This window comes from Oryctolagus cuniculus, chromosome 9, assembly GCF_051225735.1.
Source record: "Oryctolagus cuniculus isolate XC-2025 breed Fujian yellow rabbit chromosome 9, ASM5122573v1, whole genome shotgun sequence".
Taxonomy (NCBI): Eukaryota; Metazoa; Chordata; class Mammalia; order Lagomorpha; family Leporidae; genus Oryctolagus; species Oryctolagus cuniculus.
This window is the reverse complement of record NC_142875.1, coordinates 126,453,212-126,469,334: the sequence shown is the minus strand read 5'-3', so window position 1 is coordinate 126,469,334 and position 16,123 is coordinate 126,453,212. Positions and strand designations below refer to the sequence as shown.

The 16,123-nt window shown below is 42.7% G+C and overlaps 1 protein-coding gene across 1 annotated transcript in view; it reads left to right on the top strand.

The window, feature by feature from the left end:
• The window catches only part of LOC138843661 (uncharacterized), a 180,635-nt gene that overhangs the window by 6,924 nt on the left and 157,588 nt on the right, over positions 1-16,123 (top strand). Inside the window, exon 4 of the mRNA XM_070048361.2 lies at positions 14,543-14,635. Within this exon, the coding sequence (XP_069904462.2) occupies positions 14,543-14,615 (73 nt within the window). The 3' untranslated portion in view covers positions 14,616-14,635. The remainder of the gene's footprint in view (positions 1-14,542; positions 14,636-16,123) is intronic.

Genomic DNA, 16,123 nt, shown 5'->3' with positions numbered 1-16,123 from the left:
TCAAACCGGTGCCCACATGAGATGCTGGCACTGCAGGCGGCAGCTTTACCTGCTAGCCCCAGTGCTGACCACCGGCTGGTCAGAATCTTCCAGCCTCTGTCCCGCAAAAGGGAGGAAGTGACACTGAGACAGGCAGGAGGAGGTCTTAGCCCAGGAGCACAGGGTCACCAAGACCCAGACCTCATCATAGGTCTGCAGAATGCTTACCCATGCCCCCTGCCTTGAAACTCACAGAAATCAACCAACCAACCAACCACACTGTAGGAGGAGAGTGAACAAGTATCAGAACCAGAATAGGATATGGCAGCAGTGCTGAAATCATCTGATTGATATTTAAAAAAAAATCGTGACTGAGTTCCTAGGGCTTTAATGGAAACAGCATCAGATGGATAATATAAGCAGAGATGAAAAGTCTAAGAAAGAATCAGAAAGAAATGTTAGAGATCAGAAATACTAGAACAGAAATGAAGAATGCCTTTGATGGATTCATTAGGAGAGCTGACACAGCTGAGGGGAAGATCTGTGAGCTCAAGGACATGACAGAGAAAATAGAGAGGAAAACATCAAAGACTCGTTGGACCACTGCAAAAAGTGTCAAATATGCACAGTGGAAACACCAAAAGGAGGAGAAAGAGAGAGAAGAACGAAGCAGTGATGACTGGGCATTTTCCCAGATCAATGTCAGGTGCCAACCAGAGATCCAACAAGCTCAGCGAACAGTCATCAGGACAAACACCGAAAGCAGAAACAAACAGGAAATCGCCATACTTAGATGTATCATATTTACACTTTAGAAAATCAAAGAAAAAAAGGAAAAGAAGCCAGAGAGAAAAAAATGCACCTTATTTACAGAGGAGAAAAATAAGAATTACTTCTGACTTCTCAAAAAAATAGAGCAGAATCAATATTTGAAGTGTTGGAGAATGAAGCCACTATTTCCAGTTCTGTACCTTTTGAAATAATTCTGAAAAGGCAGGAAAAAATAAACACTTTCTCAGACAAACAAAGATTGAGAGACTGTATTGCCAGTAGACTTGCCTTTCATTAAATGTTAAAAGCAGCTCCTCAGGGTGAGGGAAAACAGGTCAGAAACCCAGCTCTGCAAGAAGAAAGGAAGGTCATCAGTAAGTGAATAAGTAAAGGTCAAATGAGAACTTGTCGTTTTCCTTGTTAACTGATCTAAGAGATAACATCATGTGAAAGTAACAGCAGGATAATGAATTTGCTATCTATGCACGTATTTGTGCTTGTGCTTATTTGTGTGTGAAATGAATGATAACAGTGACATAAGGGATGGGAAGGATGAATTAAGAATATTTTGTGAGGCTGGTGCTGTGGCATAGCTGGTAAAGCCACTGCCTGCAGTGGGGGCATCCCGTATGGGCGCCACTTTGAGTCCTGGTTGCTCCACCTCCCATGGAGCTCTCTGCTATGGCCCGGGGAAGCAGTGGAAGATGGCCCAAGTCCCTGGGCCCCTGCACTCCTGACTTCCGTTCAGTGCAGCTCTGGCCATTGCAGCCAGTAGGAGAGTGAACCAGTTGATGGAAACCTCTCTCTCTCTCTACCTCTGCCACTCTGTAACTCTGCCTTTCAAATAAAAAAATAAATATTTTTTAAAAGAATATCTTGTTCTTATAAAATATTTGCACTGTTAAGAAGTACAGTGTTAAAATCAATTTAGATTGAATGAATGTTGCACACTCAACACTCATTTAAAGACACTCAGCAAAACATTTGTGATGCCAGATATATGGGTATCATTCCTCTGTATACCAAGCCATTCTCCAGCAGACAAGTTGTTAAATGCATATGCTATAATGCAACTGAATTCTGACACTGTCCACCTGTAGTGGGAATCAGATCCCATATGTTAGGAGTTCGGTCCCACAACACTGGCCCAATATCAGAAGCCAATTGCAAGTAGCTGGTTATTACCTACACTTCTGGCTGACCAGCTGAAAGTTTGATAAAATAGTAGGAGAAGCTCATAGAGCTCAGGGAAACACTTCACTTATGTTTACTGGTTGAACTTCATTATCCCCAAAAAGGTTTGTGTGTTGTGAGCCTGGTTTCCAGGAAGATGGTATTGAGAGGTGATAGCGTTATGGGCATAAATATCTCAATTTTTGTTCCAAATTCTTGCCCCCACAGAGATAAGAACCCAAAGCAGAGGCATAAGTAGAGTGCACAAGTGAAAGCTGGACTTATTTAAAAGAGAGAGAGAGTGAAAACACACTCACAAGTGAAAGTGGACGGGCAGCTCCACATGGATAGACACCCATCATGAGTGGGCTGGGGAGTTTCTGGAGAGGAGGAGGAGGCCAAAGAAGGTTTCATGAGCATGATCCTGAAGCTCAGTAAGCACAAGGACTTTTTTTTTCCTTACATGTGTCAGTCTCTTTTGAAGTAGGAAGTGGTACTCTAATTAAATATACAAATGGGATGGAGTTGAGCATGTGTGAGGCTTTCTGGGGATTTCATGGCGCCTCCATGTAGGGCTTAACTTCTACTTGGCCATGGTGGTATCTCCTCCTTCCTGGTCCCAGATGAGATACAGGTATATCATGGGGAAGTGGGCATACTGGATTGACAGCTGAAGTGGGTAGAGTTACAGTGCAGTGCTGTACAGAAGTTATGAAAATATTCTCGCTCAGTTAATCACCGCCTTATCTTGTGTAGTTCCTCCTTTTCAGTAGGATTTTTAAGAGGCGCTGAGGTATTCTGGTGAAAACCTGGTCCATTCTAGCAAGAGGATTGCTGTGAAAGCCAGAGCCTGGCCGCTTCTGGATATCTCAGAGCCCTTATAGTGCTGTTTGGACTTTCAGCTTCCAAAACTGTGAGCTGAATATCATAGCTGGCCGAAAGTATTTCATCACAGCCACGGACTAACACAGTTGGTTTATTAGTAAAGGAAATCATAGAGATTATGGTGAATGGCCAGATGAAGAGGCATGTAGTTCTGGGTCTGATAGGGTCTCAGGCACAGAGCTCCAGACTCTTGGAGTTGGGTGCACCACCTACCTGGTATTGGGTGTATTCTGCAACCTGGAAGCAACCCATACCCCATGGCTCTGGAATTTTTAAGGAAGCTTAATCATGAAGGTATGAATGATTATTAACTCTGGGTCCAGCCCCTCTCCCCTCTCCAGAGAATGGGCGGTGCAAGTGCAAGCTCCAAGCATAAGACCGGAAACTATAAGCTAATGTGAGGAGATTATATACTGTATGAATGATTGCTAGGGCGTAACATTCCGGACATGGTAAAAATTACGGAGATGGTATAAAGGTCACTGGTTACCAGGTGCTGGGGGAGGGAAGGATAGATCTGCACAACCCAGAGAATCCTCCGGGCAGTGAAGCTATTCTGTATGAGACTAGAATGGTGGGTAGATGTCAGTGTTCCCTTGTCCAGTGTGAAATGCAATCAGAGATGGTTATGAAAATGTAGGGCCTCCGACAGTGAGCAAAAGGATGCAACAGCAGGATTCTGAAGGAAGGCTATTGGTAACTTATCTTGTGTTTTGTTCTTCCAAGATAGAGGAATTGCTGCAATACCTAGGAGAAAGCTTTGTAATATTAACTAGGCGTAAAGGTTATAGGGCCCTGGAAGAAATCTTTACATGTCATGGAACAGAAGCGTCCAGGTGTGACTGCAGTGCAGAGGACAAATCAACATGTGCCTGGTGCCGGGTGTCTCTCCACAGCCTGAAATCAACAGTGTTCCCTGTGTCCACATGGCACACAGCGTAGCATCTGCCATTGTGGCGAGTGGCTCCAGATGTTGAGTCATGGCTCTGTGCATCTTGACTTGACTCCCATGCAGTATCTGTACCTGTTAGCATGATCTATATGTAATTCCTGTAATCAGAAGTCAGAGTGGAGGATAGGTAGAAAAAATAATGAAACAAGAGGGATTATAAAGGGACCATAGATGCTCTGCCTGAAGTATTAGGGGACCTATTGCTAGAGTCAAGTGCAGCTTGACTAGATTTGACTACTATAGTACAGATATTATAAAACATCTTACAACCTGTTATATAAAACCTTTCCCAACATTCTGCCTTTAAGTGACAAAATAATGAAATACACATAAGTCGTGACTTTTATATAACTAAACTTGTCAAGGTATCACAATAACTGAATGGTGAGTAATGAAATAAAGATGTTCTAATTCACAAATTATTTCTTACTTATTGACAGAATTGGATTTTCCTTGCCTTTAAGCAAATCACTAATTATGTTATTAGGACCAAAATAATAGCATAATTTGTATTCTGTTTTCAGTAACAAACGGAATCATTAAATATGTATACTTATATTTAAAAGGGATAGCACTTGCAGTTATTTGTCAAAAACTGTGGATTACATTACATGCAAAATTTGAAAATATAAAGGTGTTTTAAAAGTTGTAAATAAAACAGCTACATTTTCATTTTAATCAAAATTCAAACTTGCAAATTAAATTTCTGAGCATCTAAGTTTTAAATAGAAGTGATTTAGAGCTCATATTTATTGTATTGTTTTTAAAAACCTAACAAATCTCATTAAGAGCTTGTATACAAAGAAAACTACTCTCTAATGTTTAATGTTCCTATGGTTGCTAAGATAAAGGAAAAAAAGTCAAAGTAGTAGCATAACTTACAGTGTTAAGTTGACAGCTACCACGTGAGTACACTTAAAAACTTATTAAGAAATAAGTTTATTTTGGTGCAAAAAATTTGATAGCCATTTATAGCTTTTTTGTAATGTGCATTTTCCATGAATTTTTGAAGACTGCTTATATTCATGGATTTCAAAAAAATTTTGCACAAAGTAAACTTATCTTTTAATTCTATTTTCCATGAATCATTTGATATATACCTGTACTCAGTTATAAGTTTAAGAGTAATGTGGATTTTTAAAAAATTTTTTAGTTAATTTATTTTTTTTGACAGGCAGAGTGGACAGTGAGAGAGAGAGAGAGACAGGTCTTCCTTTTCCGTTGGTTCACCCCCAAATGGCCGCTGCGGCCAGCGCACTGCGCTGATCCGAAGCCAGGAGCCAGGTGCTTATCCTGGTCTCCCATGTGGGTGCAGGGCCCAAGCACTTGGGCCATCCTCTACTGCCTCCCCGGGCCACAGCAGAGAGCTGGACTGGAAGGGGAGCAACTGGGACAGAATCCAGCGCCCCGACCGGGACTAGAACCCAGTGTGCTGGTGCCACAGGTGGAGGATTAGCCTATTGAGCTACAGCTGTGCCGGCCATAATGTGGATTAAATAATACAGTTAAGGTTTGCCAAGTTGTAAAAAGCAACAGATGGAACCAGACATTGGAACACAAAGTAAAATAAGATCCTTGACTTTCAGTATTTGAAGGGCAAGATAGGCTCCTGAGCAGGGGTTTCTGCATTCTGAGACTCATGATTCTCTGTTAATTTTTATGTCTTGTCTTTTAATCTGATTACTCAGGTCCTCCTCACATGCTGAAGCAATGTCACTCTGATGTTGGAAAATGTACAATTCAAAATTTTCATGGCATTGAAGTGCAGTCAGATTGTGCGCTGAGAGAGACAGCAAGAGTCGTCTGTGGATTGTGGTTCCTGGGTCTGAGTGGCACTGACTGTGAGAGTGTGTGTGTCGGATGATGCTTCAGAAATGTGCCAGTGATGAAGGCTAGATCCCTATTGACAGAAATGCCTTGAATTCTTCAGGGCATTTGTTTTCCTATGTGCGTTTATGATGTGTAGAATTTGCCAGCAGGCAAACGCTGGGGAAGTACTCTATTGCTTAGGTCTAAGATTACCCTTAGATCATATGTGTAAGTGAGAGAATAGAGAGAGGAGCTAGGCTTCGAGATAGAACATTTTCAGCCATTGCATCAGGAACTGAGAAGTGGTAGAACAGGCATAGGACTAGGCAAAGAGGAGGGATGCTTAGCCGTTGGCAGACCTGACTCAAGGAAGAGTGCTCGTCAGAACAGAGCCATAAGGATTGGGTCTATTCTTCTTCTAGACAGGATGGTGTGAGTGACCATAGTTCAGTCCACTCTGTTTAACAAAGGGCCAGCTAGCTCCTTCCATTCGCTGGAAATGGAGTACACGTGGAACTTGGGAGGCCCCTCTCCTAATAACCTCCGTAACTGGCTTGAGTTTCAAAACTACTGTTGAGGAGAAATGAGGACAGAGGCCAGTTTCCCACTTCTGGATGCTCTTCTAGGTGGCAATATGTTGCAGTAAATAATTCTGTTTTGGGGCTGTATTTTTCAGGCCTAGAATTCCAATAGACAATTGGGTACCAAAATAAGTTGTCATCTTTTGACCTCTATAACTCAGGATAGGAGTAGACCTACTATTAAATGCCTCATCACACAATTCTACAACCTTCCCTTAATATGTTTTCAAAGCAAGAAAATAAGTTTTTGGATATTTGCTTAGTAAATATTGTTTCACATTCTTATGAATTTTGAGTCTTGAAGATGTGTTATATCTTGATACTCTTCGTCTCCAGCCTTCTTTATTATGACAAAAACAGTTACACTTGGCATATGTTTATCAAGAGAAATCCCATCCCTATCTACCTCTCCCCAAATAAGCGCTATCAATATTACCCAATTTTATAAAGAAAAATAGCTATATTTAATGGAAAATGGAAAAAATATTGAATATGAGTCATCTTTAGGTAAGAAATCATGCCTCTTTAGTTAAGAAGTGATGCCAATTTCCTCTTCAGAGTTTCAGTTTATCAGTTAACAGTCCCACATTCAAGTGGTTGATATGCTGTTGTCTGATGCTTAGTTTCTGCCTTTGAGAACTGACCCAGTACATGGGGTGATGTTCTGCCAACCATCATCCATCCGTCTGTCTATCCATCCACTCATTGACAGTTAGCCATATGCCAGACATTATCTCAGTTTTAAAACTGGGACAAAAAAATCCTTCCTTCTTACAAATTATAGTTAGAGACAGATTCACTAAATAACACCTCAGGTACTCATTTGTCAACAAAGTGTGCTAGGTCCTATGAAAAAGAGTTGGGCTCTGTGAGTGAGAATAAAGGGAAACCTGGTTTATATTTGAGAGTTCGAACACCTCCATAGAATGACATCAGGTTGGGCCAGCACTGTGGTGTAGAAGGTTAACCTCTGCCTGCTGTGTCAGCATCCCATATGGACACAGTGGATGGAGTCCCAGCTACTCCACTTCTGATCCAGCTCCCTGCTAATGCACCTGGGAAGGCAGCAGAAGATGGCTCAAGTGCTTCGGCCCCTACACCCATGTGGGAGACATGAAAGAAGCTCCTGGCTCCTGGCTCCTTGCTCTTCTCTCTCTCTGTCTCTGTCTTTCAAATAAATAAAATTTTTAAAAGGAATGACTATAGTTTGATACTTAAAGGATGAGAAAGAGAGATGAAGAAAGTCCTAGGCAAGAGAAGAAGTTCAGTGGGGAAGAGTAGCTCCTGGGTCTGTGCAGTGAGGTGAGTTTGGAGCATAGGTCTGATTTGGATGAGCCAAGGCTCTGGGTTCCAGCGGGATGTACAACATGAAAGGATATTACCTAGGATTTTGAAACTGCCCTCATGACCAGAGCTTACTGATCCGAGGGCATCATCTGACTTGCTTGATCAACCAAAATTTCCCTTTCAGAAATTTAGAATTTTCCGTTAAAAGACACAGGCTCTGAAACCTCAGTAATTCTAGAAAGCCCGTGTTTTCACTCCTGGGGCCCCAGTGTTTCATACGTCCCTGTCCTCACCCGGAGTTTTCCTGTATTCTATTATCTAATCTCAGTATTCCCATAAAGTTATTTACCATTATTTGTTCACGCTAGATATCTTTCATTTATTTCACTTTCAGCAGAACACTGATGGACGTAATTATCAGTTGGTACATTTCTGTAGTGACTTTTATATTTTGTTAGTGGTTTTAGATGGCTGAACCAAAGAACAAATATGGAAGAAAGATGAGCGGAGAAAATCATTTAAAAGATATTTTCTCTCATTTCATATTGTCTTTTCATTTCTAACTGACTTTCCTTTGTTATGCAAAAACTCTTTTGAAAAACAGATTTATTCATTAGGCAGGGTGACAGAGAGGGGGAAGAGAGAGAGATTGATACTCCATTCACTGGTTCATTCTCCGATTGACCAATGGTCAGGGCTGGCCCAGGCTGAAACCAGGGGCCTAGAACTCCATCTAGGTCTCCCACATGGGTGGCTGAGGCCCCAGTACTTGGGACACCTTTCTCTGCTTTGCCAGGTGCATTAGCTTGGAGCCGGGTTGGAAGTAGAGCAACCGTGGTGACTCAAACCAGCACTCTGATATGTGGTGCCGGCATCACAAGCAGTGGCTTAACATACTGCAGATGATAGTTTTGTTGTTATATCTGGTCACCGTTTTTGCTTTTTTGAGATAAGAAGTTTTGGAGCTTTTTTACTGAGTTGTACTGGGTAAAGGAATAATTTTTCTCGATGATGCCCTTGGATCCTAAAAAGGAGAGGATAAAACTGAACTCAATTGGGATGCTCAAAAAAAAAGTGTGTTTTTTTTTTTTTTTTAAGACTTGCTTTTCTTCTACTCTTTCTGTGGCTTCAGTGACAGCTCTGACTGTTGGAACAGAGGCATCATCAAGACCCCCAGTGTTTCCCAAGAAGGTCCACATCCTGCAAGGACTCTGTTTAGCTTTAAATGAATTGGCTGCAGTGGGCTGGAAAGCAGTCATCTTCATATAAAGCACTGAATCTTTGCTCTTGCGTAATTCTGTGCCCTCATTGTTGCAGGAACTTTGGGAGCTAGGGGAGGGACAGATGTCACCATTCAAGCACTTACTAGGTTAGGCAGAGGGAATGCTGCCTGGAAAGTCTGTAGAAGGCAAGGGTCTGGAATCCATTGAAATTCAAAACAAACAACAACAATGAAAACACATGATAATACTGCAGCATCTCAACTGTTTCCCCTTTAATGTGGGAGCCAGCATTTAGGAAAAATGGTTTTCATTTTCAATGGAACAAATATGGTTTTAAAATTTAACATGATCTGGAGTCCATGCTATGAGATAAGTTTAAAAAATTCTAGTTTATCATTTTCTCGTTCTCTCTTACTTGTTAGCTTTTGTTTTTCCCATTGCTCTCATTATATCTCTTTTCTCACCATAAAAATGAGGCTGACAATGCTAACTCTATAAACTTGCCATGAAAATTAAATAAGGGACAGATATTTGGCACAGTGGTTAAGATGTCACTTGGGGCACTCACCTGCCCCATTGGTCAAAGTCCCAGTGCTGCTTTGTACCCAGCTTCCTGCTGATGTGAATTCTGGGAGGCAGTAGGTGATGGCTGTGGTAGATGGGTCCCTTCTACCCATGTGAGAGACCTAGATGGAGTTCCTGGCTCCTGGTTTTAGTCTTGTCTAGCCTTGGCTATTGTGGGCATTTTGGGGAATGGCCTACCTGATTAAAGACCTCAATCTGAGGGCTGGTGCTGTGGCTTCAGTGCCAGCATCACATATGGGCACTGATTTGAGTCCCGGCTGCTCCACTTCTCGTCCAACTCTCTGCTATGGCCTAGGAAAGCAGTAGAGGATAGCCCAACTGCTTGGGCCCTTGCACCCACATGGGAGAATCAGAGGAAGCTACTGGCTTCTGACTACTGATCGGCTCAGCTCCGGTGACTGCAGCCATTTGCGGCATGAAGCAGTGCATGGAAGCCCTCTCACTCTCATTGCCTCTCCCTCTCTGTAATTCTTTTTGAATAAATAAATAAATAAATAAATCTTTTTTTAAATACCTCTCTCATTCAATAAAAATATTTTTTAAAAAAAGAATTAGGACAGAAAAATATTGTATCAATGAATAATAGATAAGCTATCCATAGCTTTTCTATTTTCTTTTTAAGGTTTATTTATTTGAAAGGCAGAGTTTCAGAGAGGCAGAGAGGGAGAGAGGTCTTCCTTCTGTTGGTTCACTCCCTAGATGGCTGCAACACCCAGAGTTGGGCCAATCAGAATTAGGAGACTGGAGCTTCTTCCAGGTCTCCCACGTGGGGGCAGGGGCCCAAGTACTTGGGCCATCTTCTACTGCTTTCCCAGGCCATAGCAGAGAGCTGGATCTGAAGTTGAACAGCTGGAACTCAACAGTGGAGTCCATATGGGATGCTGGCACTGCAGGTAGTAGCTTTCCCCCTATACCAGAACGCCGACCCCAATCTGGTGATAGCTTTTCAATGGATAGTTTTCTTTTCTTTCTGGCCAGTTGAAAATAATATCTAGTAAGTCTCGTATATGTTGATTGAAAAAATTAATTTATAATCAAAGGCTGTATAACTTATAGAATGAATCAGATCTGGTGCTTGTTGTCAAATCCTGAATTATCTTGTGAAGATAAAAGAGATTAATGCTTGGTAATTGATTTTGCTGATAGTTGTTTTTAAATTTGAAAACTGCTCTTTAACTGATGATTGATATTCTTGTTAGGAACCGTACTAAACCAGAGTGATGTTTATCTCCTTGCAAATAAATTTAGGAACCAAAGATCCAGTGTGGGAACAACTTGCCATTTCTGTAGCTCATAAGAATGTATGCGTTGGCCATGCTTGAGTACCACTGATAAATAAAACAGGCTGAGAAAGCTTAGCTACAGGCTGGATTGAGAAATTTGCTAGTCTAGGTGTGTATTTGGCAATCAAACTTCAGCTGTGAAGTGTGTCTGAAGCTATGCAAAGCTTCCAGACTCTGAGGGGAGAAATGGACCAATATAAGTGAATTTAAAGAGGTCATAGTTTATTTTTATCAGACATTTGAGCAATGTTTTCTTTGTTTCTAGCTCTGAGGATATTAAACAGATTAATTCATTTAAACCCTGCAGCAACCCTACACAGAAGGTCCTATGATGACCTGCACCTTGCCCCCTGGGAAAAGGAGCCACAGAGCAATGGCTTGTGGACTTCAGCATTGAATGCACTTTGTTTTAGGCTTTGACCTTGTAACTTCAGTGAAATGGTGTTTACATCACCTGTGTCTTTAAGGATGTGAGGAAGAGACTTGCTCATGCTGTGAGAAATGGTGGGGATTATAGGATTAATAAGAAGTGAGGAGCACCCACTAGCATTTCAACAGCTGGGGGTTAAGCTGGGTCCCAGGTGTCTGAGGCCATAAGTACCTCCAGGAGGCCTCAGTGAGAGCTGAGTTGGTGACTCATCCCCTGTCAGGACTCAACAGCTCCCCTGTGCACCAGCCATCCACATGTTGTGCTAGAACAGTTACCCTCATTCATTCTTCTTGCTTTTTTCTGTATCCAATTTAATTCCAGTTGATCTGATCATGGACATTTTGTCACCTTTCTGTTCAAAGGTTGTTTAGGGGTGGAGTTTGGTATCAAAGCTGACAGTTGTACTTCCTCTCGGGCTGTTTTTCACATGGGCACCACTTCTTGGTTTGTTCAGTCGGGATGCCAGTGGTGATGCCATACCCTCCAAGGCTTTGCAACCTCATCAACAGACTCCCCCATGGCTCATTTCTCTAAGGGAACTCAGTGTAGTGGACACTTGCAGGCTTGTAGTCGTCACGCAGTGCCAGTTTCCAAACGCTCACGTTCATCTCAACGCCCAACTTGACTCCAAGATGAAAGATGAAATCTGCTGCTGACCGTCTGGGCTCTATCAACCCAACAGACTGTGGTCCTGGCCATCTGGTCTCTTTCATCCCAGTAGGCTTTTGGACTTTCCTGGTGATCGTAGCAGTGCTGTGGTGCTCTTGTACTTCCTTCTTGCTCTTGCTTGAACTCCGGATTTCTCATGTCCACATTAAACTCATCATCAACTTCCATCCTTCATATGCATTGCAAATTCAGCAGAGACATCTCTAGCTGCCTCCCGTAATCCTCTTGCATGGAGATGCACTTCTTTTTTACACTATCTATGCTGCTTACCAGTTACTGGCAACGTTGGTTTGGTTTCCTACGTCATCTGACTTCTGGGCATAAATAGAGGAAATGTCTAACTTCTAAAAATATTGTGGCTTTCACATGAGTGATAATAGTTAACCCTTAAATAACATCTGCTGTGTGTCACGTTGTTGTAACTGCTTTTCATAGATATTTGGTCATTAATTTTTTTTTTTTTTTTGACAGGCAGAGTGGACAGTGAGACAGAGAGACAGAGAGAAAGGTCTTCCTTTTTCCGTTGGTTCACCCTCCAATGGCCGCCACGGCCAGTGCGCTGTGGCCGGCGCACCGCGCTAATCCGAAGGCAGGAGCCAGGTGCTTCTTCTGGTCTCCCATGGGTGCAGGGCCCAAGGACCTGGGCCATCCTCCACTGCACTCCCTGGCCACAGCAGAGAGCTGGACTGGAAGAGGGGCGACTGGGACAGAATCCGGCGCCCCAACCGGGACTAGAACCCGGTGTGCTGGCGCCGCAGGCGGAGGATTAGCCTATTGAGCCGCGGCGCCAGCTGGTCATTAATTCTTACAATAATCTTGTGAAGCAGGCACTGCTTTTATCCATAGTTCACAGCAGAAAGAACTAAAAATGTTAACTGAAGTAAATTGTGTTTAAGAAAAAGAATTCAAAATGGATGGCAGTGGAGAATGGTATTAGTATCTTAACTTGAAATATGTATTGTGGGATGCATGTATGCTTGAGTTTGTGTGCAAATGTGAACCAAACTGCACTTCTGTAAACATGATTTTAAAATACAAAGGTACTTTATAAAGTTTGTGGAAATGGAATTGAAAACAAGTTTACTTTGTGCACTGAAAATTTGAAATGCATGCATATGAGTTTATGAAAAATGTGTATCATAGAATTATGCATGAGAGCCTTTGTGGTAATGTAATAAATAAAGCTGCCGCCTATGATGCCAGCATCTCATGGGTGGCAGTTCTGGCCCCAGTTGCTCTACTTTAGATCCAGCTTCCTGTCAATGGCCTGGGAAAAGCAGCGGAAGATGACCCAAGTGTTTGGGCCCCTGAACCCACATGGAAGACTCAGATGATGTTCCTGGCTTCATTGTAGCTCAGCCCTGGCTTCTGTGGCCATCTGGCGATCTCTCTCTCTGTCTCTCTGCCTCTCTCTGTAGCTTGTTCAAATAAATTAAAAAAATTTTTTTTTGCATGAATTTCTAAAATGAACTTATCTATTAATTCCATTTTCTACAATTTTTTTTTGTCATTTTATTTGAAAGGGGGGTTTACAGATAGAGGAAGACAGAAAGAGAGGGATCTTCCATCCACTGGTTCACTCTCCTAATGGCTGCAGTGGCCCGGGCTGGGCCATGCTGAAGCCAGGAGCCAGGCTTTTGCTGTTCTCACAGGCACAGTAGTAGGGAGCTGGATTGGAAGTGGGGCAACTGGGAATCGAACAAGTGCCCATATGGGATGCAGCATTGCAGGTGTCAGCTTAACCCACGAAGCCACAACGCTGGCCCCTCCACAAGCTTTTTGAAGGTTCCTCACACATGCTGTCTTGGAAAATGACATAATAACTTTCCTTATTCAACAAACAAGAGACTCAAGAGATGGATATTTAACAGAATATCTGAAATTCAGTTGAAAGTCAAGTTCTTGAATTCTTTTTTCCACTGTACATTTCACATTTTGTATCCCACTGTAACACAATAGTGAAAATCCTTGATAAACAACTTGACCCTGTCTTGCTATGAGCTCCTCGGTCTGAGATCAGGAAACACCTGCATTATAGACTCCAGCTCTTGAAGGCGGTTGAACTGTGTGGTCTATATTGCTCTTTCAGATTCTGTTATTTTATGTTCTGTTATTTTTTCCCCTCTCTGAAGGGTTGATTTTCCACCTCCTGACTGATTAGAAGGAAGATGAGAAAACACTTGAGTTGTAAGAATTCTCTTTATTCAACATAAATCAGGAGTTATTCATGTGAACAAGCCCAGGAGGTTATTTACCAAAAGGTTATTTGGCAAAAGACTCAGTATATTTTAAAAGAATATTGCAGATGTGGGGGCTTGATACTTTCCTGTTGAATGAATAAATTGAAATTAAAGTTGTCTTAGTTAATGTCAATAACATGAGTTAGCCTCAATGTTTATGAGGATCTTAAAATAGAATTTTACCTTTAAAACTTGCCTTCCTGTATTTTATTTTAAGTTATCAAGGAAGTTCTATTCCGGGAAAGCTGTTACATTGAAGCCAGTGACTTATTAAGATGAAAAAATAAATGAGTGATGTTAGGTTTGCAAAGAAAGGAAAGAATGGCAATTAGTCACAGTTCATTCTGAAAAGAATTGGAGGGACAAATGACCCCAAATCTCTTATAGTATGACATTCTTGTTCTTCATCAGACTGCTGTGAATTGAAATGAGAAGCCTGTTGTGTTTGTATATTTATGTATGTGCAAAGACCTATGCCTTGGCAGCTTTGTGCAAGCTATGTGAAAAAAAAAAATAGTGGGCATTTTCAATTCAAATTGTCCTGTAGATTCTATGCTGCAAATGAGGGTTTTCATTAACAATGACTCAGTGCCAGGATTGATGTGTTTCCTAGCTCTAGTCCTGTTCTAAAACCAGAAAATTCACCACTAATACATTTTATTTCTCTCTTTTTAGGATCTGTCCTATCTGCAGCAAGCCACTCAGAAGCCAAAAGCACGGAAGAAGCTTGGTGATTTCCTGGAAATAGACGGCCTCAGGTAGCCTCAGGTGAGAGCTACTGGGCTTCCATTTTTCTACCCTTTGTTTGTTTGTTTTTAGCACTAAAGACCTCTGTAGAGCCACTCAAGGATAAAATTCGTCACTGATCACCCTCCTGTCTCCCAGCACTGGTCTCTCCCCTCCCTCAAGTAATCTCTGCATATGGTTAACAGTGAGTGAGGTCTGTTCTGCCTTCAAAGAGCCTGTAGTCTAATGGGTCTCTACGTGTGTGTGTATGTGTGCATGTGTGTGTGTGTGTGTGTGTATTATGTTATACCCCCACATTATAGGTATCTTTCATTGCCCTAAATAAAATCCCAGGGAACAGCTACTGGTACAGAGAAGGGCACATCCCCCAGTGATGTGTGGAGGGCAGGGCAGTGTTTGGAGTAACACTGGGGGAGAACGATCCATGCACAAAAACAAGGCAAGGGACTATGGTATGAAGGACCAGGAACCATTCTCCATTGCTGCAAGGGGTTGTGGGGATATGAGGCAGGCATCTGCACAGAGGTGATACTGGGCTAAGGGACTTAAGGGACCTAGATCGCTTTCTGCAGTGCATGGGGAAGTCTTGGTGGGTTTGAGGCTGGAAATGAGCTGAATAGGTTTCATCTTCAGTAAGCCACAGTGGTGTCTGTGTATGGGATGACTCTGAGTAAGAAACCAGTTAGAAAACTGGAGGGCCGGCGCCGCGGCTCACTAGGCTAATCCTCCGCCTAGCGGCGCCGGCACACCGGGTTCTAGTCCCGGTTGGGGCGTCGGATTCTGTCCCGGTTGCCCCTCTTCCAGGCCAGCTCTCTGCTGTGCAGTGGAGGATGGCCCAGGTGCTTGGGCCCTGCACCCCATGGGAGACCAGGAAAAGCACCTGGCTCCTGGCTCCTGCCATCGGATCAGCGCGGTGCGCTGGCCGCAGCGCGCCGGCCGCGGCGGCCATTGGAGGGTGAACCAACGGCAAAGGAAGACCTTTCTCTCTGTCTCTCTCTCTCACTGTCCACTCTGCCTGTCAAAAAAAAATAAAAATAAAAATAGAAAACTGGAGATCCTTGCCATAATCATTGAGTTTCAGTTCTATAACTCTCAAAAAATAATAATAATGCAAAGAGGTGCTTAGGGCATAGGCTCTGCAGCCAGATAGTTTGGGTTTGAAATATGTCCCTTCCACTGTGTGACCCTTGACAAGTCATTAATCTCCAGGTCTCATTTGATTCATGTGTAAAATGGTGTTGAAAAGAGAGGTCTCTTAGGGCACAGCAGGGTAAGCTCCATCCCAGATCGCATCCCCCATATAGGAGTGCTTGATTGACTTCTCTGCTTCTAATCCACCTTCCTCCTGAGACGCCTGGAAGGCAGCAGATGATGGACCAAGTTCTTGGACCCCAGCCACCCACAGGGGAGACCCAGATGGCGTTCCTGGCTCCTGACCTTGGCTTGGCCCAGAACAGCTTGTTAAACGATCGAATGGAGAGTGAGCCACAAGTCAGAAAATCTCTTCCT